General features: G+C 39.2%; 2 protein-coding genes across 2 annotated transcripts in view; one reads left to right on the top strand and one right to left on the bottom strand.

Annotated features, from left to right (window-relative positions):
- Positions 1–8817, top strand: part of LOC143296967 (serine incorporator 5-like) — a 24772-nt gene extending 15955 nt beyond the window's left edge. Inside the window, exons 9-13 of the mRNA XM_076609040.1 lie at positions 1641–1866; positions 3595–3640; positions 4207–4243; positions 6015–6153; positions 7866–8817. Of these exons, the coding sequence (XP_076465155.1) occupies positions 1641–1866; positions 3595–3640; positions 4207–4243; positions 6015–6153; positions 7866–8322 (905 nt within the window). The 3' untranslated portion in view covers positions 8323–8817. The remainder of the gene's footprint in view (positions 1–1640; positions 1867–3594; positions 3641–4206; positions 4244–6014; positions 6154–7865) is intronic.
- Positions 8810–24670, bottom strand: part of LOC143296966 (uncharacterized) — a 25450-nt gene continuing 9589 nt past the window's right edge. The window contains exons 7-8 of the mRNA XM_076609038.1: positions 22868–23157; positions 8810–20960 (exon numbers count right to left, since the gene is read on the bottom strand). Of these exons, the coding sequence (XP_076465153.1) occupies positions 20823–20960; positions 22868–23157 (428 nt within the window). The 3' untranslated portion in view covers positions 8810–20822. The remainder of the gene's footprint in view (positions 20961–22867; positions 23158–24670) is intronic.

A 24670-nucleotide genomic window follows, 5' to 3' on the forward strand; every position in this document is an offset into this window, starting at 1 on the left:
GTTTTGTCCTTAAGGAGTTAGAATGCTTCTGGTAGACTTGGCAGGCAATTCTGGAACTACACAGGCACATGAAAAGTTTACACTTCTATAATAGTTATTATAGTGCTTAGCTATTACACTTTCAGTCATCAGCCATTCAGCACCTAGAAATTACATAAACAATGGTGGTTCAGGCATGCTCTCTTACCCCCCCCCCCACCCCTCCTACACACACACACACACACAGGACTGGAAACTGAATATTGATCCCATAGAACCAATAAAAAATTATTTAAAAAAAACAACTGGAAAAGCAGATAGGCACAGTTACACTAATCACATGCACATATGCCTGAGACATGCCTTTGACATTGACCATTCCGTCATTATCATATCCAGAAAAAAGACAAAAAATATTCAAGGCTCTCTTGAAAAAAATACAGGTGAATAGACCAGCAGGGCAGTAAATAAAGGAAGGAAGGACATGAAGAAAACCCCAGAAACAGACAGAACCATAGAAAAGGGGAAATTTCTAGCATAGAATTTCCAGAAGGTGGGGATACTGTGTATGTCAAAAGAGCCCCTGGCATTCCTTGGGGGAGAGTGCTTAGTGTTGCTAGATTTGTATTTGCATTTCTTTTTATCACAACAGATTGCTCTGTGTGAAATTCAGGCTGCTCTCCCCAGGGAGAGCGCGTTGCTACACCACAGCGCCACCCTTTTTTTTTCTTTTTTTTTTTTCCTGCGTGCATTTTGATTTGTTTTTCCTATCGAAGTGGATTTTTCTACAGAATTTTGCCAGGAACAACCCTTTTGTTGCCATGGGTTCTTTTACGTGCGCTAAGTGCATGCTGCACACGGGATCTCGGTTTATCGTCTCATCCGAATGACTAGCGTCCAGACCACCACTCAAGGTCTAGTGGAGGGGGAGAAAATTATCGGCGGCCGAGCCATGATTCGAACCAGCGCGCTCATATTCTCTCGCTTCCTAGGCGGACGCGTTACCTCTAGGCCATCACTCCATATTTGTGGATAATGCATTGGAAGAAGTATTGTACACACATCAGTTTGTTTTTCTTCCTGTGCTTTAGTGTTGTGTTTCCCTTTTGTTTGGTTTCCTTGGTGTTGATATGAAGAGGCCATGGATATTGATCAATCAACAAGTACTGGAATTTTCATTCCTTTAGAACAGACAGCAACACAACTTCAGGGTTGTTTGCCTTTTGTCTTATGTTTTTGTTTAAGGCGGAAATGGTTGTTGTTTGTTGATTACTTCATGCTCCCTGTATGGCCTTGTTAAGATTTGGTTGCAAGATGCTTCAGAAATGTTTTTTTTTTCTTTCAGTTTCTGTCTTTCTTTATTTCAGCATTTCATTTCTGACTTTGTGTTTCTGACTGAACTCTGTTAGCATTTTTTAAATTTATTTTATTTTATTTATTTATTTTTTTTACTGTAGACTAGTGGTGTTTTTTGGTTGTTGTTTTTGTCATGTTTTGAAGCTGGGCTTTCAGTCAACATCAGTGATTTTTTTTTTTCTTTTTTCAGCATTGTTCAGTTTTGAAACATGTGTTCAGATTTGATGCTCATTTAATGTTGATGACACATTAAGACCACTGTCTGCCCCGCCTGTTTATCAAATAGCAATTCTGTTGGCCTTCAGTTCATATACGAGACACCTTGACACCACTCGCTGACATCCAGGGGTCAGAAGGCACAACCCCGTCTCTCCTCTCATCTGCTTCGGCAGTGCTCTCCCGTACACCAGAATTGGAGCCAGTAAGAAATGTGTCGTACAAGTGCCGGCCAGAGCCAGCTTTCCCTCAAGGCGATTTGGTGTCTGCGTATGCCGGCCTCCTTATCACATTCATTATGGCCATCTATGCCAGGTGTGTATGAAAGTCCACCGTTCGTGTTATGCTTAATAGTATTGTAACATTCGTGTATATGTGCGTGTGTGTGTGTGTGCGCGCACACCACGTAATACATTCAAAAATATATACTATGGATATTTGTGCTACAATTTCCTTTGTGATTTCGGAAAGGTTTTATGAAAAGTATCGCGTGAACAGAACTGATTTTGATGAACAAAAGTAAAAGGGTGCAAATTCTCCTTTTAAACTATCTATTCTTGGATGTGCGAACTCAGATTAGTCTTCAAAAAAGACTGGCCAAGATATGAAAGGATACAAAAGAAGAAAGGAGAAAATGAAACCGAGTAGAATTGAATTTCACTAACTCTCTGCAAATATAATTCATGCGAAACTCAACTCTAACCGTAGCCAAATAATGCAAAATAAGCATAAACATTTAAAACATCACAACAGCAGAGGAGGTAACTGCTGTCCAGACTTTCTGGGCTAGGAATTGATTGTAGTGGAGAGTATCTTCACCACACTCTTGGCCAAGAGGCCTTTAAGACATTCGGCGTTGGGATGGTCCCCAAAGGCCATCTAGCCCCCCAAGGCTGCAGCACTTAGAGCCAGTGCAATCTTGCTTCCTAGTTTGAGCCATAGGCGTTCACATAAGACTGAGATGTAAATGAATTGCCACTGCAGTAGAGAAACCTGTTATCATACAGTTCTCAGTTCTGTGCAAGTTGGGTGGTGGTTGCTGGAGGGAGGGAGGGGACAGAAAGGTTTCAACAATATTGTTCAGAAGAGTGCACAGAGTGAGAAAAATTTTTTTTTTTCCAACTCTTTCTATACTAAGGTACGCTATAGCGTACCTCATGTGCACAACACTTCGTTGCTGTGGTACGCTGTAGCGTACCGCAAGTCTAGAAGTTTGTAGTCTATTGGTTAACAACTTTGTGCAAAACTAAACAGCAGAGCTCTGTTCTACAATCACCCAAAAGTGCACCTGTAGTTTTATTGTGGCAGAAAATGCCTTTGTTTGAGCACAATACATGCTTGCTCGACAAGATGGCATCTTTGTCAACTTCGGCAAATAATGTGGCTCAAAGGCGAGTGCAGACTGATTCAGTAGTGGATATCCACCGTGCATATGCATTTTCCCATTCAATTGCTACAATTAGGAAGTGTCTATGTTACAAAAGACCACTTTTGTAAAATTTCTGTCGTATGAGAAAAAACTCGCCCCCTTTCAGTCAGTTGTGAAAAACAAGGATTTTTTTTCAAAATATGATAAATCAGTCAATAATTAAATGAGTGTTTTGAATATTTGCCAAATGTTAATCCATTCAATTCTTTATATCATCACAAAATTTCACAGCTGTATGTAATTGCATTCTTTTTTTTTCTTTTTCTTTTTTTATAGATATTTTACTTGTAACATTAACAAACGGCCAGTACAGAGAGTATAATGAAGGAAGTCATTTTAAAGCCATGGAAAAATAAAACCCAATAATGTTTAAGTTGAAATCAAACATGACAACCTTTTTGTTTTGTTTTGAGGGCCAGGGAAAAATCCAAATTTCATGTTTGCTTAAAGATCATGCAGATCTACATTAGGCTTACTTTCTAGCTTGTGACTTTGTTTCACCATGTGTACATACCCATACATGACAGGACAATTTTTTTTCCTTGCCAAAAGATCCTTTGCCTTGGTTTTACAGTCAGATTTCTTTGACATTTTGACTGAACTGTCTGTTTCAGTGTCCGAACTTCAAGTGACGCGCACAAGCTGGGACTACACAACAAGGTACTGTAGATGTTACACATTGGCATTGATTTTAACTAAAGCTGGAAGAAGCAGTGTACAGACGTTTTGAAAATTGTCAGTTTAGATCTGCAGGCTACACCTGTAAATAGAAGACAGCAGTGTAGGTTTATTAGATTCTGTTTTAAGTGCTTACAGGGTCACACACGTGCATACTGAGCCACGCCACACCACACTACAGACACACACACACACACACACACACACACACAAGCATGCACACCTGTGCTCATACACAGAGAAAGATAGCACTGAAACTTGGAGAAAGAAGATTGGGTGAACATCACTTCCAGTTCTATTGAAAATGACCTAACCAAACATTATACATGTAAAAAACAAAAAAAGTTTGAAAAAAAAATGGAGAGGGGAAGAAGCAATAAAGAAGACAGAGGGAAATGTTCATTCCTTCATAAGCAGCTAAATTTTTTAAAGCATGTTAGTCAGTTGAGTAACTCAAGAGAAGGAGAATTGTACATAAAAGAAAGAAAAGAAATCTGATACATGTATTGGTGAATGTGCTTCCATTCTTTCTTTGTTTCTGATTGCAGGAGGGACGAGCATGTTTCTGTTGTGTGATAAAGAAACGTAAGTGCTTACTCTTTCTTGATTTGTATTTTAAATGTTAAGTTATCTTTTATGCCTGTATGTATATACATACATTTGCATCATGTCTTTACGTAAAGGAAGATTGTATGCATTTGTTGTATCTTTTATATTGATTGTTACTTTTTTTTTTTTTTTAATGCTTGCTAGGGTGAATATTTATTGAGTTGTGAAATAATCTTTTTGTTATGCCTTTGTGTGCTCTAACTCCCATGTTCACTATGTACAAGTAGGCTTTTAGTTTTGCATGTATGTCCATTTTTTTTCCTGCCTGTACAGAGCGGGCATACTTTGGGGGGTTGTGCTTCCTGGGTATGTTCTTGTTTCCATGGTTAAATTTCTTGTTTCTATGGTTGACCAACTTCCACTTGGATGAACAAGAAATATTGTATTATATAACCCACCACACACTGACATGAATTTTGGAATCTTATATGTGCGTAATTAATCTTTTTCATGCATATACATATGAAGGGGGTTCAGGCACTAGCATGTCTGTACATCTATGGATCTGGAAGATGAGAATAATCTCCATCTTTAAATCACCAGGCACCTTGGCTAGGATTTAGACCCATGACCCTCGGTTTGAAAATCAAATGCTTAAACTATTCGACTGTTGCACCCACCCTTTGCAATAACTCAATTTGGGCTTCAGCTGTTTAAGTGGGATGTGTGTTTTAAAAAAGTCTGAATTATATATATATATATAAATCTGTGTGTGTGTGTGTGTGTGTGTGTGCATTAATTGCTGCAGCATTGATGCTATTATTGCACACTCTCAGTCTCAAAAACATTCACCTGTGTATACTTGCAGCCATACACCTGTTTAGTTGTACATAGTTGTGTTAATGTTGCTCCCACCTGCAATTTTTACAGTTCGTTCTTATTATTCTTACTACCATAAAGTTCGGTCTGTTGAGTGCACTGGTATATAAGCCACACCCACTAAATTTTAACTTCATACATACATAAGCCGCACTGGCTTATAAGCCGCACTTATTTCTGGTACCGGAACACATACTGACGCTACAGAAAAGCTGTCAATACTGTAGGTTATGAAATAAACACAAGCGGGAACAACAAAGAAAAGCAAGTGAAAATACTGCTAGTGCCACAAAAAAAAAAAAAAAAATAAACACAACAAAAATAAGATCCATAATTTAGGGATAGTCACCTTTATTCAACGTCATCCTGCTCACTGAATCCACCGAAATCTTTGTCTTCAGTGTCCAAGTTGAAGAGAACCAGCACAGCTTCCTCCTCCATCTTGTCACTGACTTCAGCCTCGCTTTCACTTCATGACCATGAACACAAAGTGGAGATCTCTGCTGGTTCGCTGCTTGCACTGTCATCTGCTAGGTCGATCATCTTTAATTTGAAGGCTGCATCATACGCATTTCGTTGCGTTTTTGGCATGATGAGGGTGTATGCTTGAGCAGAGTAGAACTGAATGCTGATCTGAAGGCTTAAATGTGTGGGAATTTGATTTATAAAACGTGAACAGTTAGCACACTATCCTGAAGCTCATCCAAAAATTCATGGACAGAAATCTTGATTTTGGTGAGTTGAAGGGCAGCTAAGAATAGACGAGAACGTGACACTCACGGGATCGTTAAAATCCTCAAAATAAGCCGCATCATTGTATAAGCCGCAGAGGTTGAAGCTGGGGTAAAAAGTCGCGGCTTATAGACCAAACTTTACGGTACATGTATAGTTAGAATCATTTTTGTGTGACTGTCGTCATTATCAACAGGTGACAATCCTTCATTGCTGGGAGGGCAGAGGGTGATCCACAACGAGGCTGATGGAGTGATCTACTCCTACTCCTTCTTCCACCTGGTGTTCTGTCTGGCCTCCTTCTACATCATGATGCAGCTGACCAACTGGTACAGGTAGGTGGGAGTGGGGGTGGAAAGAAAAGAAAAAAACAAAAACATCTAGGAGTAGTTTCTATCGAAACCAGTAAAAAAAAAGTTTGGATGTATAGTCGCGGATTTGAAAATACGGTTTTCATGTGGTCAAAAATAATACTGTAAAATGACAGTCTTGTGTTGTCTGACTTCAGCACAGCTGCGCTGTGTGCTGTGCTTAACCATAGTTACAAAAACGTTCACTTCCGGCACTCAAAGTGGCAACCAAAACAAAGCGAAGTGTTTCCATGAAACTGACAGTGAAGGCAATGAGAAGAAGGCGGAAAAAAATCATTAATTTTTCAAGAAGAAGGCTGGACCAAACTTCCAAGCTAAGTATTCAGAGATATCCTGTACTCAAACTCAAAGCAAGTGGGAAAGGCCCAAAGTTTGCACACTGTATTAGTGGAGTGTTGGCCTAGAGGTAACGCGCCCGCCTGGGAAGTGAGAGAATCTGAGCGCACTGGTTCGAATCACACCGGCAGTCACCAGTATTTTTTCTCCCCCTCCACTGGACCTTAATGAGAGGTGGTCTGGACGCAGTCGCTAGTCAATCGGATGAGACAATAAACCGAAGTCCAGTGTGCACATGCATTTAGCGCACTTAAAAGAACCCATGGCAACAGAAGGGTTGTCCCTGGCAAAATTCTGTAGAAAAATCCACTTCGATATGAAAAAAAAAAAAGTTGCAGCCAGGAAAAAATAACAAAAATGGGTGGCGTTGTCACTATAGCAACATGCTCTCCCTGTGGAGAGCAGCCCAAATTTCACATGGAGACATCTGTTGTGACAAAAAGAGAAATACAAATACAAATGTGTGGCTTGCCAGTGTGATTGTTAGTGTTGCAGACTTGATTGTGAATGTCAGTTTGATGAGACTTGCCAACTACTAGGTATCATTCATTTATATTCTGTTTCAATTCTTTTACACAATTTGTTTATTTGGTGTTTATATTGTTTTGATTTTATGTATATGTATGTATATATATGTATATATAGAGAGAGAGGGAGATATATATATATATACATATAAACAGCATTTGGTATGCTTTCCTGGTCAGCGAGTTGTGTCTGTGTAGGTAGCTATCTCTTCTTTACTTTCTGTCTTTTAAAAGTAGATTTGCTGTAGGCAACACAGTTCAGTGGTGCACGCATTTGACACCACCTTGAAACCGACAGTGAAACCATGGGCGTGATATACATATGAACAGCATTTGGTATGCTTTCCTGGCCAGCAAGTTGTGTCTGTGTAGGTAGCTATCTCTTCTTTACTTTCTGTCTTTTAAAAGTAGATTTGCTGTAGGCAATACAGTTCAGTGGTGCACGCATTTGACACCACCTTGAAACCGACAGTGAAACCATGGGCGTGATATACATATAAACAGCATTTGGTATGCTTTCCTGGCCAGCGAGTTGTGTCTGTGTAGGTAGCTATCTCTTCTTTACTTTCTGTCTTTTAAAAGTAGATTTGCTGTAGGCAATATGGTTCAGTGGTGCACGCATTTGACACAACCTTGAAACCGACAGTGAAACCATGGGCAGCGAGTTGTGTCTGTGTAGGTAGCTATCTCTTCTTTACTTTCTGTCTTTTAAAAGTAGATTTGCTGCAGGCAATATGGTTCAGTGGTGCACGCATTTGACACCACCTTGAAACCGACAGTGAAACCATGGGCGTGATTCCTTTTTCTGCACAGACCAGGGGAGTCTGACCTGAACCGCTTTGGACTGAACTGGTCAGCGGTGTGGGTGAAGATGGTGTCTGGCTGGACCTGCGTGCTCATCTACCTCTGGACTCTCATCTTCCCCCGACTGTGCTTGGGACGGAACCTGGCCTTTCCCCACGTTCCCCCTGCGCCCATAGAGGAAGACGTTGAGCAGGAGATGGACGATGTGGATGATGCCCAGAGAGGTCAGGGAGATGTGGAGTTGTCACAGCGGCTTTCGTCGTCGTCGTCCTTCAAAGGCCGGTCATCCTCCTCTGCGTCCTTGCCCAAGTCTCCTTCCAGTGATGTGCAGTTTTCACCTGGGTCGTTCAGCTCAGGGTGTGGTGGGGCTGGAGACCAGCGTGCCTCCAGAATGTCCAGGTCTTCCAGGGGTTCCAGGGGTTCCAGGTCTCAGTCACTGTCCAAGGAGTGTCAGACTTTGGTCTGATGGTCCTGTTTTACTGTGGCCTGGATAAAGGGAGTTTACATTATACTCCCTGTTTGGTTTAGGGTATTAATGTGTCAAACTGATGCATTAGAGTTTGACATGGTACAGCATCTGTTTGGTTTAATGTACTTAAAGTGTCAGACATGCATTAGAGTGGCCTGCATAAGGGGAGTTTGTATTATACTCCCTGTTTGGATTAGTGTACTTAACGTGTCAGACTGATGCATTAGAGTGGCCTGCATAAGGGAGTTTGTATTATACTCCCTGTTTGGATTAGTGTACTTAACGTGTCAGACTGATGCATTAGAGTGGCCTGCATAAGGGAGTTTGTATTATACTCCCTGTTTGGATTAGTGTACTTAACGTGTCAGACTGATGCATTAGAGTGGCCTGCATAAGGGAGTTTGTATTATACTCCCTGTTTGGATTAGTGTACTTAACGTGTCAGACTGATGCATTAGAGTGGCCTGCATAAGGGAGTTTGTATTATACTCCCTGTTTGGATTAGTGTACTTAACGTGTCAGACATGCATTAGAGTGGCCTGCATAAGGGAGTTTGTATTATACTCCCTGTTTGGATTAGTGTACTTAACGTGTCAGACTGATGCATTAGAGTGGCCTGCATAAGGGAGTTTGTATTATACTCCCTGTTTGGATTAGTGTACTTAACATGTCAGACTGATGCATTAGAGTTTGAAATGGTGAAGCGTATGACACCAAAAAAGCGAGTTTGTATTATTCTCCCTGTTTGGTTAATTAAGTATACTTGCAATGTCTAATGCATCAGTTTGACATGGTATAGTATATAACATCAAATGGACCTTTGTTGTTGATTTTGTGTTCTGTGTGCCTTTGATTCATTTATAATGCAGATTTTAAAAAAAAGTTTTGTTTGCCTTATACGTTTGTGGTACAGATTTTTTGTGTTTTTTTATTTTGAACTCTGCCTGTCTCACACTTTTTTCATATTATAGATTCAATTTTTTTTTGAATGTGTATTTTAGATACATGATGCAACACGCAGAAATCTGGCTATAGTCACAGCTATCTATTCTTAGCTATGCACAAAAACACAACATTAGGGTCAAAATAATGAAAATCAAGATTTTTACAAATTTTGCATCTTTGTAGTCGTATCTTTGCTGTCAGTAAGTACTTTAGCATAAAACAGTGAAACTGTAGAAAATTTAATGTGTTCAGGTGCATGTGCTGTTGGTACTACTTTACACATTCATCACTTAAAGTTGCAGGCTTTTCTGAAATTATGCCAGATGTTATGGCAATGCAGTTAGTAAACATCATTTTGATCTGGGATCTAAAGCCAAAGTTCAGAAGATTCATCAGCATTATGGGAAATATTTTTGTTCAAACACAAATGTGGGCATTGTCTCTCATTTGAACATTCACTGTTGCCGATGACTGTTCTCTTGTGGCATGACATCACTCCTCAAGTCGCCATTCTTGAGTTAGTTTGAGTACAGAGAGAAAACATGAATTTTCCCTGGTCTTTTTTCATGTAGAAATTTATAGTATATAGTTTACTTAATTCTGAATCATTTGACACCACATACATGTTCAAGATAATTCTTGTTCTAAAGTTACTACTACCTGCCTATGCAGAGAAATGAAAGCAGTCACAGCCAATAACCTCCTGGAAGAAGATTACCTCCCTTCTGCTTTCCTGACCAGCATACTGGATAGAAGTTCTGTTTTTCGTACGCCAATCTGTGATTTTTAAACGTTCTGAAAGTGCATAAATGTCAAAGATATTAATTTGCAACGTTAGCCGGGTTTCCACGTGCTGCGTCACATAATGTATTTTAGATTCTGGGTGTCTTTCTGATTTTTTGCTGCATTTTATATCTGAACCTCTTCTAGTCGTAGATAATTACATTCCAGTCATTTAGTAAAAATTGTTTAAACTTTGGCATGTTATTTTTCATTTTCAGTGCTGTGCTTTGTAATCATTTTTATATTATGTATTTTGTGTAGAGATTTAACTCTCATTTTTAGTGTGAGATTTTTATGTGGATTATATATTTTGTACCACTTAAACTTTTTTGTACATATGCTTTTTTCTGTACTGCACACAGTCAAATTTTTATGTAATTTTGATTAGCTTTTAAATATGCAACATGCATTTTTGATAACTTTACTTGAAATGAAGAAAACATGGACATGACCTCTTTTAAACATGCAAAATGCATTTTTGATAACTTTACTTCATATGAAGAAAACATGGACATGGCTGCTTTTAAACATGTAAAATGCATTTTTGATAACTTTACTTCATATGAAGAAAACATGGATGTTGAGTATTATAACCCCTAAAGATGTGTCAGTGAGGTTCACCTTAGCAAAAGCTTTGATGATGTCAGTGTGGTCCTCACAAGGTGGATTCTGAGGCCTACACCAAACAAACTGTTGTTTTACGATTGAGTGTTTTATGTGAGGATTGCCTTTAAGTCATGGTGAGCATCAGGGAATATACCAGTAGTTTTCCTCCTTCTGACAGGGATACACACTTTTCCAGATGGTGGATGTCAGTTTGGCCAGATAATCAAAAATGTAAATATGTGCACAATTCCATTATTCAGAGAAATACAATCAGTGGTCTTACATTTGCTTGTGAGAGTTCAAACGGTATGATCCCACCAAAAGCTTACTGTAGGAGAACATGAACAACAGTATAATGAACAAATATCTGCAAAGCTGATGTGAGAAGATTTTCTTTGGCAGTGTTTGCTCCCCTTTAAGAATGCATTTGATTTTCTTTAGCATTGTCTGAAGATATTATCAATTTTCATGCAGTGTCCTTGCATAAGATATGTGTTGTATGTCCTGGAATAGATTATATGAATGCAATGAAGATGTATACTATATGCAAATCCACAGCTTTGTTTTGCTCAGAGGTTGTATGACATACATGGGAAATCCCTCAGTGTACAATCTGAATTATGTGAGGATGTATGTACATCCACAGTTTTGTTTTGTTTTATTCAGATGATGTAGTTTTACGTGTGTGTGTGTGTGTGTGTGAGTGTGAGTGTGTGTCCTTCCATAGACAATCTTCGCAATGCAGTGATGATGTATGTGCCTTTACTCCTGTATTGCTGAGAGAGAGTGATCACTTTAAAAAAATTTTTTAGCAGCTGTTTGGACATGCATTGCTTACGCATTTTCCAGGGTTCATACAGGCTTTAACAGTTTGTAAGAATTTGTAATAAACCGCATGTCTTTTTTATGTCCTGGGAAAACTTTTTTTTTTAAAATCACCCGGATTTCGAAAGGTTATAATATGGGCTTTTTTTAAGTGTTAACTGTATTTCTGCCAAAAAATGGTACAGTTTCTGTCAGTGAGAAATCACAACATCCGAGTTGTCCCCAGGGGACATATTTCTGTAAAACGGGTTTATTGGAATGATGGCATTCGGTGGAAGGCAGGCAGGTTTTTGAGAAGGCAATTTTGACAAGTCAAGTTTCTCATTTCATTATGTTTGATATGATATGAAAAACAGTTGATATATAACAAAACTGATAGACTAATTTCTGCGTTGGCCTTTCACCTAAAGCGTTGATTTCGTTTCAAATGAAAACAAAAGAAAATTGTTTATGGATTACATAGGTCACATTTACTTGGAGAAATGACAGTTTAGATAGCATCTGCTATTTTTTGTAAAAGGCATTTCATCTGTGCTGTCTTAATTTTAATGTTATGTCATAGTTAATCACCATTTATCAATGTTTTAAAATAATCTCTTTTTTTTCCAGTGCTTTGCTAACATCTCTGATATCCGTCAGTGGATTTCAAGAATTGCTCCAGTGTCATTATCATCATCAGTTGGTCACTATAAATTTTTAAGTTTAGAATTTCTTAATTAATTTTTATAAATGGCTGCCTTCAAAATGGGCTCTTCATTCAATAACAACAGGGAAGTTATTAGAATGGAAGTAACTGATTTTAGGGTTTTCATTTCCATCTGTCCTATTAATGGATTGATATTTTGCACAGTAATGAAGCCCTTGTTGTCTGAAATAGCGAGCCTCTTTAGATATAATAAACATAATATAAAAAAAACAACTTTTTGTCATAGACTTGTCATTGTCACCTTTCCTAAAATGTTTATCAGTCGTCATTGTAGTTTTTATCTCCTTGCTGACTGCTAAATATTAAAAATATTCGCTTTTTGCCCATATAGACGTGGAGATGCTGGCAAGCAAATTCCTTTTATGATCCACAGTGATTCCATGTTGTATACTCTGAGCAGGGCAGTGTAGTATTGTGTAGCTTTTGCTGTATAACTGATCACAGATAACTGGAGATGTTCATTGAGAACAACCAGTTTAATCTTGCACCCAAAACCTTATCGGTTGGTTACCACACACGGGAAGTTATTGCCCTTACTGATATTAACACGCAACATACATATACTTACCATGTCAAACTCGAATGCCCGCCCGTCCGTCCCCGTGTCTCTGCCGTGGTTCTCATGGGGCATTTTTCTTGATGGCCACGGAATGATTCAGTGGTTGTAGCTTTTAGAGGCATTTGATTGGCTAAGAGCGGACCAGGCAAGACGGGTCGTCTTTTCACTGTCAGCCGCACGAAATTTGGTCAAGCAGAGCAAACCAATAGGCATAGTTTGCATCAGTTTGACATGGTAAGTATATGTATCACCAAACATGGAGTATAATACAAACTCCTCCTATTACTGTCTCAAAAGACTGCAAATTTTTTTTTTTTTTTTTTTACTGCTGGTATAGGCAGGGTTGTACAAGCAATCTCAGTGGTGCTAAGATCATGTGAAACTACTTCTCTGTTTGAATCTCAGGTGTCTATTTTTTCAGTGATAAATTATTTTTTATTCCTCATGGCATTATTGTTGTGAGAGAATTTTATTTTCCCCTCAGAATCCTGTTTGGCATTGATGACCTTTTGGATATTTAATAAGCAAATCTCATAATTGATATATTAAAGTAGATTCTATGTAAGTTTTTTTAAAAAAATTTTTTTAGAGATTGAACCAGTTGTGGAATTTTGTCTCCATCATGTGTGTGCCTTTTAACAGCCAGTTGGCTTTTCAGAATATGTTAAACTCTGCTTACTATATGTGGTTACATTTTTGCCTTCATTGTTTATTTTTCAGCATTGTACTTAATGTCTATCTGTATGTGAAATTTATATCCACGCAGTACATCAGATTAGTTAAAATTTGCTTTTTTTTTTAATGTATTTTACAAATGCTGTTACCTGATAATTGCTGAATAGGACAAAGCATTTTATTTGTGTTGGTTTTAGGTGCCTTTTAAATGCAGGTCTGTTTACAAATAGAAAAAAAAAAGAAGTTTTTGTGATTTTTAATAGAATGTAAAAGTCTTACCCAGTAAATCTGAGGTATGGAGTGCTCTTGCTCTTTGTGCATTGCAGATGTGAAATGTCAGACTGATTTTTCTTTTTTTTTAATAGTACTTTTATAGAGAATGTGTGAACAGGAGAAATCTCAGGATCTGTTTGCTCTTTCCCCTCCTTTCCTTTTTACTGAATTTGTTTGTTTCACCTTTGACATTCTAGTATTGATTGGAAAGAAATGTTATTTTCTACATACAATTCTGTATGCTTAGGCTCTCCAGGCCTGACCAGTGTATTGGATTTATGCAAAGGTCAGTCATTTGCTACTTAAAAATTTTTTTTTTAAAATTAGTATTTTATATGTAGCAGATGTGGTGTAGTGTGTGTGTGTGTGTGTGTGTGTTTATGTATGGATATGTCACCTTGAAGCCGAAACTCTGTATGCTTCTATTTTTTCGTTGAATTTCTTTTAGATTTGGAGCAGTAGTGGGCAAATAGAAAATTAAGATTTCTGAACTTTTTTCTTGCTTTGTTTTTCTTTTCTTGTTAGTCCGTGCATCTCTGTTTAGTGCAAAATAGGAAAGCCACGGGCCACAAGCTCAAAATGTGAAATGACAAAGACAGGTGAATGGCTGTGATTTTGATGATAATGGGCTTTCACTACTGTCACTCTTTCAATACAGTCATTTGATGTATACATGTTATTTGGTAGCTTAATCACAGAGTGTAACTAGCTTGCTTTTCACTCATTCCTTTGAAATGTTATTTTCTTGTAAAATAATGTTATCTTGAGCTGGTCGTAAGATGTATTTTATGTTTTTATTCATTTGCCTTTAAAAATTAACATGCCAGTTTCTGTCAGCAATCATAGTAAATGTGGCATTTTAAGTTACACCTTTGTTATGGCCAGTGTATATTAAACATTTCTTGCATTCTCGGAATAGTATGCTAGAATTCAGTAAACTCATATTGTCGACAAAGCACAATAAAAAATCACATTGTGGATATGGCACAAAAAGACAAACATTGAATAAACCTGTGATTTAAGATGTGACAAATATATAGTAAAATCTATGTTGCTGATTTGGTTCCGATTGCTCAACTTCCAAGGAACCATTTTTTTTGCTCATGGCACAAAGTAACCACATACAATAATATACACTTAGGTACATCTATGTTGCATGCATAGAATGGAATTTTACATGTTCATTAAGCCTGGTTTAAGGATGTAATGAACTGATTGTTGCTAAAACTGCCACAGTGATAAGACACTAAAATGAAGCAAACCTGTGCTAGAGATGTGACTGGCTTAGCCAGTGAAGGGTTTAGCATAGCCTGACAGGTTTCCTGTGATCTGGGGGCATGGAAAACGCCTCGTAAAACTATTCAGGGTGTGGCATGCTTGCTTCACTTCAGCAAATTTTGTCTTTAGGAAATGCTGTGTATCATTTCCAGAAGTTCTTGTGGTAGTAACATGGTAAGATTCCACAAGTTTGTGTCATGAAAGTGGCATGCTATCCTTTCATTTTTTCTTTCATGAATCACTTCCAGTGAATTGGTGTTGTGGAAATTGTTTTGCTAACGGTTCAGTGAGATTGTGGAATATCAATAATAATAGTGATGATGGTATTGGTGATACTAATGATGATGATAATAACGATAATGATTTATACTGAATATTGTGAAGAAAGAAAGTGATTTCACACCAGACATTCACACAGTGAATGACTGCATAATGAAATGCATGCTGAATTTCCTTTCTTCTTCTTTTTCTTCTGCATTCGTGGGCTGCAACTCCCACATTCACTCATTTGCACACGAGTGGAATTTTACGTATATGACCGTTTTTACCCCGCCATGTAGGCAGCCATACTCCGCTTTCGGGGGTGTGCATGCTGGGTATGTTACTGTTTCCATAACCCACCGAACGCTGACATGGATTACAGGATCTTTAACGTGCGTATTTGATCTTCTGCTTGCATATACACACGAAGGGGGTTCAGGCACTAGCAGGTCTGCACATATGTTGACCTGGGAGATCGTAAAAATCTCCACCCTTAACCCACCAGACGCCGTGACCGTGATTCGAACCCGGGACCCTCAGATTGAAAGTCCAACACTTTAACCACTCAGCTATTGCGCCCGTCGAATTTCCTTTCAATTTCGGGGGAAACTTTTGGTAAATGACCATTAATTGTGTAGCCTCAGTACTGATCCAGTGAATCTGTGTTGTGTTAGTAGCACCCTTGACTTTTTGTAGTACATCTGTGATGGGGACACAGTGCACTAAATACATGTAAACTTATATTGACTCCATTTCGATGATGTGGCTCTGTAAACTGTCAGGAAATGTTTGCAGTTGATGTCTTATATTCAGATCATGGCTGATGTTTCTGATCTGTGTTATGTAGTCTGCTGTGAATTCCTTTTCAAAATGTGCATGGTTGATGTTTATGATTTGTAGTCTGTTGTGAATTTCTTTTTAAGATGTACATACTAAACATTCAGGAAAATGTTGTATCTGATGTCATGTGTTCAAATTATGGCTGATGTTTCTGGTTTGTGTTTTATATTTTGCTGAGTTTCTTCTTTTTTTTTTTGTAGCTTTTTGTTGTATAATGCATGAAGTTTCCAGCCGAGTGTTATAATTGATGTTCTACAGAAAACTCCAGGGAATTTAATTCACAAAGCACATTTAGTTTCATGTAAACCACTATAAATGGTGCGTTTCCTTTTCAGCAAACCACTGTAACTGGTGTATTTCATTTCAAATAAACCACTGTAAGACTTGCTTCTGTCCATTCCCAGTAAATCTTTGTTACTTGTATGGAACCTTCTATTCCTGGCCAATCTTTGACTTATATGGCACATTCCGTTTCAGACAAATGCAACGTTGGTGTATGCCTTTTCCATTTTCAGATGTGACACAGTCCTTTTTCATGAACAAAAAAAAAAAAAGAAAAAAGTGTGACAACTGTGTGACTTATTTGAATTTCAGCAAACTTTTATAACAGATGTGGGAAATATCCATGCAAACTTAAACATGCATTGTAATTGATGTTGGATTTTTGATGCGCGTATTGTCAAATTCAAAGTAGCATGTCAAAAAATCCAGTGTCAGAGCTGTGCAATGTGACCTTCATCATGTTCATGCCAGCTGCCAGGTGTTGGCATCTGTCAATCAGTGTCAGTCTAAAAATAGCCTGTCTGGGTGTCAAGTCTATTGTTTTTTGTTTTTTTAAATTTTTTTTATTGTCTGTATCCAAAATCAGTTCTGTCCAAGGTTTCAATTTGGAAGGATCAACCATGCCTTTGAGTGAAAGTGATAAGGTGAAAACTGTTTCAAGGAGAAAGGCTGAGGTGGAAGAAGGGTCTTAAGGAATTTCTAGGCAAAGGGTGGAGTCATGTCACTGTAAATAGACATATCGCTAATATATGCACTACAGGGTCAGTAGCATGTAAACCTGGCAGTGGGAGACCCAAGACTGCATGTTCGGAGGAGAACAAGGACGGTGTTGAGGAACTGATTCAGTCCTAGGAGGAGAACCTTGGGACCCACAATTCTCTTAGAGAATTTGCAAGCAATTTACAAGTGAACAGTCTTCTGTACAAAGAATGGCGAAAGAACAGGAGCTGAAGCCCTTTCAAGAGGATACGGGTATTAAGGAGGGACCAAAATGTTAGAGGGAAAAGAAAAATTCACTGCCGCAACTTGAATGACCACTACTTGGCCACTGATGTGAAAAGGATCATTTTCACAGACAAGAAAGACTTTATGTTAGAGATAGCTAAAAATTGCCAAAATGATTGCGTTTATGGGAAACGGAAACGAGAAATTTAGCCATCTCGCCTCTGTCATGAGACTTCTAGATTTTCAGAAAAGATAATGGTTTCAGCTGGAGTATCCTGAAAAGAAAAAACAAACATTCATTTTATTGACACTGATTGAGCCAAGGTCAATAGTGAAAGCTACATTCAGTTATTGGATGACAATCTTCTCCCGGATTGTAGGCGTCTTTATCCTAGAAACAATTATGTGTTTCAGCAAGATGGAGCTCCTTACACACAAGTGGGAGGAGATATTGGTGGAAGAAATACGTAAAAGCAATTCTGCTTGGAAGAAACGGCTTCGTATAGTCGTGGAGGAAGATGGAGGCCACATTGAGCATAAACTGAAATAAGTGAGTTTTCCTCCGATATTGGATTTTTTGACATGCTGTTTTGAATTTGACAATACTCACATAATATGTCTCCAAACTTTTAAATATTTTGCAGACTTTTTGATGATACCCTAAAGTTACTGTGTGAAAAGTTTCAATGAATTCACTTTCTCTTTCACAGAGAAAATACCTGTCAAAAAGCAGTTCACTTTTTTGGGGACACCCTATATAGATATATGAAACTTGTTCTTGTCCAATAACAATAAATTTTGAAGTCATGTTTAGTTAGGATCTGATATGGAATGATCTGTGTTCTTTTTCTCTGTAGTTGAAGGTCTTTAGGGTTTTGCTGTGTTCTTGTAAATCTGATGCGTTCATTTTGAATAAGATCTTTTGCTGTGTATTGTCTTTCATTATGAAGTTATTTTTGTATATGTACATTTTAAAAGCATTTTCTTGAACCTTTTACAGTTTTTAATGCATTTTAAAGATACTTATTCATTAAAATGAAAAATGTATATGTGAGTTTGAATGGAATATTTTTGTATTGTGTGTGCTTTTGTTTCTGCAGTGGTCACACAACATGAATCAAGGGAATGTAACTTCACACTGACAGCAAGAGAGAGAGAGAGAGAGAGAGAGAGAGAGAGAGAGAAATTATTATTTTCAACTCTTTTTATTCTCGGGAAAGTCTCAAATAGTTGCAAGTTTGTAAGCCTCCCAATTTTTTTTGAGTAAATCTTTATTCTGTACTTGGTAAAAGAAAAAATAGGCAGTGTTCTTTAACTGTTTCTGAAGTGTTTTGACTTGATTTTACTTAAATGTGTGACTTTATTTTATTTGAATGGCTTTTGAGTGTATCACAAACCTGTCTGTTTTGACAGGGGCATTCACTGTGTGTCTGTTTACATCTTTAAATTTTTTTTTTTTTTTTGGCTAAGAAATGATTGTTGATGATTTTTTTTAAGCAAAACATGTCAATGAAAAGTTCTGTATCTTTTGGATTTGTCTGGGTATAATCATTTTTATTGTCTATTTGTTTAGACATGACAAAAATATGTAATGATGAGTTTTCTATCTCTCCTTCATGTGTGCATGCATGAACACGTACATGTGCACACATACATGTATACTCAATCATGTCTTTAGTAATTTTCTTTTGCTTTGTTTTGAAAAATCAATAGGAATAAAAACAACAACCCCAAAATGAATAGAATAGTAAGGTTAAAAAAGAGGTACCTTGTGGGCTTGAGCAGAGTTGCTATAAATTTTAAAAGAGCTTATATTCAAGAGTCCACACCTTATAATCACTTAATGGCCACTTTGCCATTTCTTTACTGGAGAGCCCACGTCAAATCCAAAAGGATGTAACTCAATCTATAAATATATACATATTTTTTTTATTGATAGTCAGTAATTTGTCTGAAGAATCACATGGTGTGCATGACAGCAGCGACTATTCTAAGCCTGCACATCAGTTTTTTAAGTTGGCTTCATGAGCTAACATCCTGATTGAAGACCTCTGTTGGCATGCACATAAAAATGTGAATTCTGTGTCAGAAACGTTCAACAGTCTGTAAGTCAAAATCTGTCTACAGTATGTAAGTAAAAATCCACCTGCAGTCTGTAAATCAAAATATATCTGCAGTCTTTTAATCAAAATCCATCTACAGTGTGAAAATCAAAATCCACCTGCAGTTTGTAAATCAAAAGATATCTACAGCCTGTAAGTCATAATCTGTCTACAGTCTGTAAGTTAAAATATACCTACAGTCTGCAAATAAAAATTCGTCTACAGTCTGAAAGTCAAAATCCACCAGCAGCCTGTGAGGTAAAATATATCTTCAATCTGAAAGTCAAAATCCACCTGCAGTCTGTAAGTCAAAGTCCACACCTGCAGTCTCTAAAAAAAAAAAAAAAAAAAAAAATCCTTCAGGAGTGAATGAGTACGTATTTGTCAGTATTTCATGACAGTATCTAGTAAGTGGTAGATGTGTTCAAGTCATCATCTACATCAAGCCTTTACTTACCACGTATTTGTCAGTATTTCATGACAGTATCTAGTAAGTGGTAGATGTGTTCAAGTCATCATCTACATCAAGCCTTTACTTACCCAAGTCCACATTGACAGGTCAGTCAGAGCATCAGTATTTAGTGTATCAGTAATGTCACCTGTCAGATCCATGTGAAGGTCACAAGTCAGCAGTCATGGCATTAGCATCGATATAGAAATCACTAATTAGCAATCAGGTATTATGGTTGGTCACAATCCATTGGAAGTCCTCTGTCCAAGATACACCCAAAGAGAGTCCACACTAGATTCACTGGAAAATTAACACATTACCATTAAGATTCTTCAGATATCACTGAGTAAGTACAGTCCATCATCAATCACCAGTGTTATTCTTAGTGCCACATATCATATCCAGTCCTTGATTCAGCACTGAACTGCAGAAAACACCTGCCTGCTTTGACAAGTCAGCACCAGCACCTACTCAAAACATGCTTGACTATCAATCTGTTAGTTAACCTGAACATGAATGGCTGCTGCGCTATACATGCTTGATTCAGTCCACATTTCCCAATGGATGAGGCAGCAGCTTTCAATTCTCCTGCAGTCATGCAAACACCGTTCATCTGGCTGTGTCTGTGATTCAACCTAAGCCATTCCTTCGAACAGGATGAACAGGACCGCAGTGTTGTCTACAGACTGCCCAAAGAAAGCGTCAGTCCTGGTCAACCAGTATGAGTAACCAGAAATAAACACCTGAACTTATGTCAATTTGTTCTGGTTCATCTACACTTATATGACTATGTTTGATTTGAATCAACTTGACTAAGCGACTGACATGTCAAAAACCTCAAGGTCTACAACTGCCTAAGTCTTCTTCACGGTTCTCCTCTTGTTTTAAGCTGAACAGTAAAGACACACTGTTAAAGTTATGTCTTGTATCCAGGATCCACTGTGTACATGAGACACCCCCCTCCCCTCAGCAGCCCAGGATGTCGACAAGCATCTGAGGGTTGGTGCCGCTCCATGTCTTGGGGACGATTCGCAGGAAGCTGATGGGTTTGGGGAGAAACAGGGGCAGCGCCTGGAAGTAACTACTGGGCAATGGCTTGAACAGCTGCACAACACACAGCAAGAGACTCAGCCAGGGAACTGGTGTTGTGGCTCGTGTTATTCTGTGTGGTGGTGGGATGCAGTGTGGTTGATCTTAGTGCACTGTGTTGTATTGGTGTGTCATGATTTATGTGCTTTACCATTTTTGTACATGTATCACAATTGTGATACTACATGGTCTGCATGTAAAAGTTGTGTTTGCACTTTTCAGAAGAAATGTATATCTGTGGTGGACTACTCTCTCTCTCTCTCTCTCTCTGTTGCAGGGATGTAACCAAACAATGAAGCTCTTTGGCACATCACTGATTTGGTGTCAAAGTCGGGAATTGAACTTCCCCTTTGTGCACAACAGGAAGAAAAAAACACAGTGTTTTTCCTCTGTTGCTCTGCCACAAAACTGTTTCTTCAACACCTAGTCTTCAATGGCTTCAGATAATCATGCCAGGTAAGGGTGTGAGATTATCATTATTTAGTGTACCCAATGTTGAGCCGAAGAAATATGAGGGTAGTAAACGTGGTTTGCAGAAATCTCAGTTGCTCTGGATGTGTGTTCCTACGGAAGTTAGTTCTTCTGCCCTTCCCCAAACAAAAAGTGTGAAATTATACCGACTTTCGTTTTCCTCTCAGGGAGGAAAGCTTTCATTGAGTTTCCTTTTCCCCTTCTTTTAGAGAGCGAAATGGAAGACAATTTCCCAAGTTGGATTAAATCAATGAAGAAGTGAACTGAAAACAATCAGTACATAAAAATCCACTAGAGCGAAGAAAAAGACAAAACCGAACACACATGCCAAATCTTGTTGTTGTACAAACCTAAGGTTGAATGGCAGCAAAAGTTTTATTCTGTTCAGATTTGTGATGTTATGCCCAGTCATGCAGAACGCTGGGAATCTTACAGACGGTAGACTCCATTCAATATCAAGAAGTCACGATAAAGAAAGACATGAGCTGGAGAAAGCACATTGAGAACATCTGCTCCAAAGCAAACAAGACCTTACGCTTTTTGAGGAGGAACCTGAAAATTAGTTCCCAGACCATCAGGGAAATAGCGTACAAGGCATTTGTCCGCCCCATACTGGAGTATTCATCATCAGTCTGGGATCCCTACCAACAACAGGACATTGATCTCCTCGAGGCAGTCCAGAGACGAGCAGCCATACCGAAACACCTCGAGCGTATCAGCAATGCTACAAGACCTTGGATGGCCCTCCCTGCAACAACGCCGCCAAACAGCCAGACTGACCATGCTGTATAAAATCAAGCATAATTATGTAAGCATGGATTCACTGAAAGAAAAACTGGTATCACCACCACCACGGCAGCGACGCACCCACACTGAGCAGTTGGAGCAAATCTTCTGCAAAACTTGATATAGGCAAGCTGGTTTCTTCCCACGTACCATCCGGGATTGGAACGCCTTGCCCCAGAGAGCTGTGGAGGCCAGTTCAGTCGACACCTTTGTGTCGATGGTCTCCAGGATATAAATACCAGAATATACCTTCTTCTTCTTTTTAAATTTTTTTTTATTATTATTATTTTTTTTAAAGAAACCTATGTAGACCTAAATATATCTTCCGCAGACCCCCTTTTATTCAGTGATAGAATAGTCAGGTCTTGACTGTGATCACTTTACGGAAGGAAGGAAGGAAGCTAAATTTGCTAGGATTTAACAATTTCCCCCAAGTCAGCACCGATTCCTTAGACAAATGAAAATTCTGAACACTGTCCAAACCTAGTGCTATTAAGATCGACTGTGCAAACCTAGTTTCTCTGGGTCCTCCTCCCGGCCCTTCTGTCAGCCTAGCAGTGTCTTGTAAACCCTCAGGTTCCATGACAGCATTACTGTATTCTGATCGATTCTGTGGTGCTATGCCCTGTCCTGTTCTCCCTCACTCACGCACTGCCGCACGTTACCTTGTCTTTTTGGCTGGTCGGGTCTTTGAACGTCTTCCAGGGTCCCCTTGCCCTCTTGTCCAGATTGTAGCGGACCAGGAAGCTGTTGATCGTCTGGTTGCTGCGGATTTGGTCCACGGGCGTGGACACCAGCAGGCTGGTGACCCTCTTAGGCGGGTTGAGGATGGTGAAGGTGGACAAATCGGGCTGGGCCTTGTCCTCGTCCCCGTCCCCGTCGTTGAACTCCACCAGTTGGGGTTTCCAGTCCGGAGACACCACGCTGTCCGTCATCAAGCACTGGATTTTGCTGCCTAACCCAACAGGCTGCCTTGACAAGGTGCGTGGGGGAATTGTGGGGTGGGGGTTGGGAATGGAGGTAGGGGGCATGGAGAAAAAGTGATATTGAGAGAGAGGGTAGGGGAGATGGGGTTAGAAAGTAGGAAAGACAGATGTGGTGGCGGGAAGTTCGAAAGATTGGGATGGATCTCCTCGACTTGCGTTCTGAGTGTGCTGAACGGTTGACTACACTGTCGTCAGGCACTGCCCACCTTGGGCTGAACCCCACAGGTAGCCTTGACTGGTGGGTGGGAGAAAGGGGTGAAGGGAAGTAAGGGATGGCGGGAGAGAGGTGATGGGGGAGAGAAGGTAGGAGAGACAGAGAGGGTTTTACATACGTGCGGGGAAAGGACAAAAGGTTAGGAGTGATCAACAGGGGACCAAGGGTGGAGACAGAGAGAGAGAGAGAGAGACGGGGCCGATAGGGGACAGAAAGAAGGAGAGACAAGATTGCGCACTAGTGTAAGGGAAAGATGAAAGACTTGGATGGAGCTACCCAATGTTAGTATTTTCTAGTGCCGAGGAAGAGAGAGAGGTGAGGTGGGAAAGACGGAAGATTGTGCAACGTGAGTGAAGGAAAGGGGAGTTAGGAGAGCCAGAGGGTTGTGCACAGGTGTAAAGGAACGACGAAATACAACAGGTCTACCCTATCGTTTTCTTAGTATTTTGTGTGTGTGTGTGTGTATGAATCTAGGGATAAAGAGAGCGGTGACGGGAGAGAGAATGTTGAAGAATGGGGGCTGTGCACAGACGAGAAGGTAAAACAGCTGGGATTGACCTACCCTATCGTGTTCTTAGCATTTTTGGGTGAGGGTGATAAGCCATAAACAGTTTCTGAAGTCGGTTGTGTTAAGCTTTATGGATATAACAATTTTTTTGATTATTCTTAGATACGTATAGTCCGTGTTGTGATTTGAAAAATGCCTGGGATACCGGCTGTATAAGAAGACAATGAACCAAATGCGCTAACTACTCACTCAGATCAAACTCCCGCGGACTAAGCAACGGTCCTGTTGTTAGTTTCATGTTCGAAATTACAGCTGTGGTAAACAGTTGGTTGCCACCAGTGTGACATTGATGAAATGACTTGCTGACATTTGAATCGAAATATTCGAGTGATTCCTAAAACTAGATGAACATATTTGGGGAGTGACAAAGTCTTGAGAGTGCATTGATAGGCTTTCAACTCAGCATATTACTACTATCTTTACCATTGTTATGTCTTCCAATCTGCCCTTTAAGTGGTATTTTGTTCTTGTTTCAGTGGCATTTTGTGTGCGCATTTTGTGTGGACAGCTTGGACAGCTATAAGCAATAATAGTTATGATGATTATTATTGTTACCCTACACCGCTCATCTGGAGTCTTCCCCTCTTAACCCTCACCTCCTCGCCCCCCACCCCCACCCCCCACACACAGGCTTTTGTCTACCGCAGTCCCTGCGCGAACAATCCACGGTGATCTATCAGTGTTAGGTCACACCAGAGGA

Source organism: Babylonia areolata, chromosome 22 (assembly GCF_041734735.1).
Source record: "Babylonia areolata isolate BAREFJ2019XMU chromosome 22, ASM4173473v1, whole genome shotgun sequence".
NCBI classification, from domain to species: domain Eukaryota; kingdom Metazoa; phylum Mollusca; class Gastropoda; order Neogastropoda; family Buccinidae; genus Babylonia; species Babylonia areolata.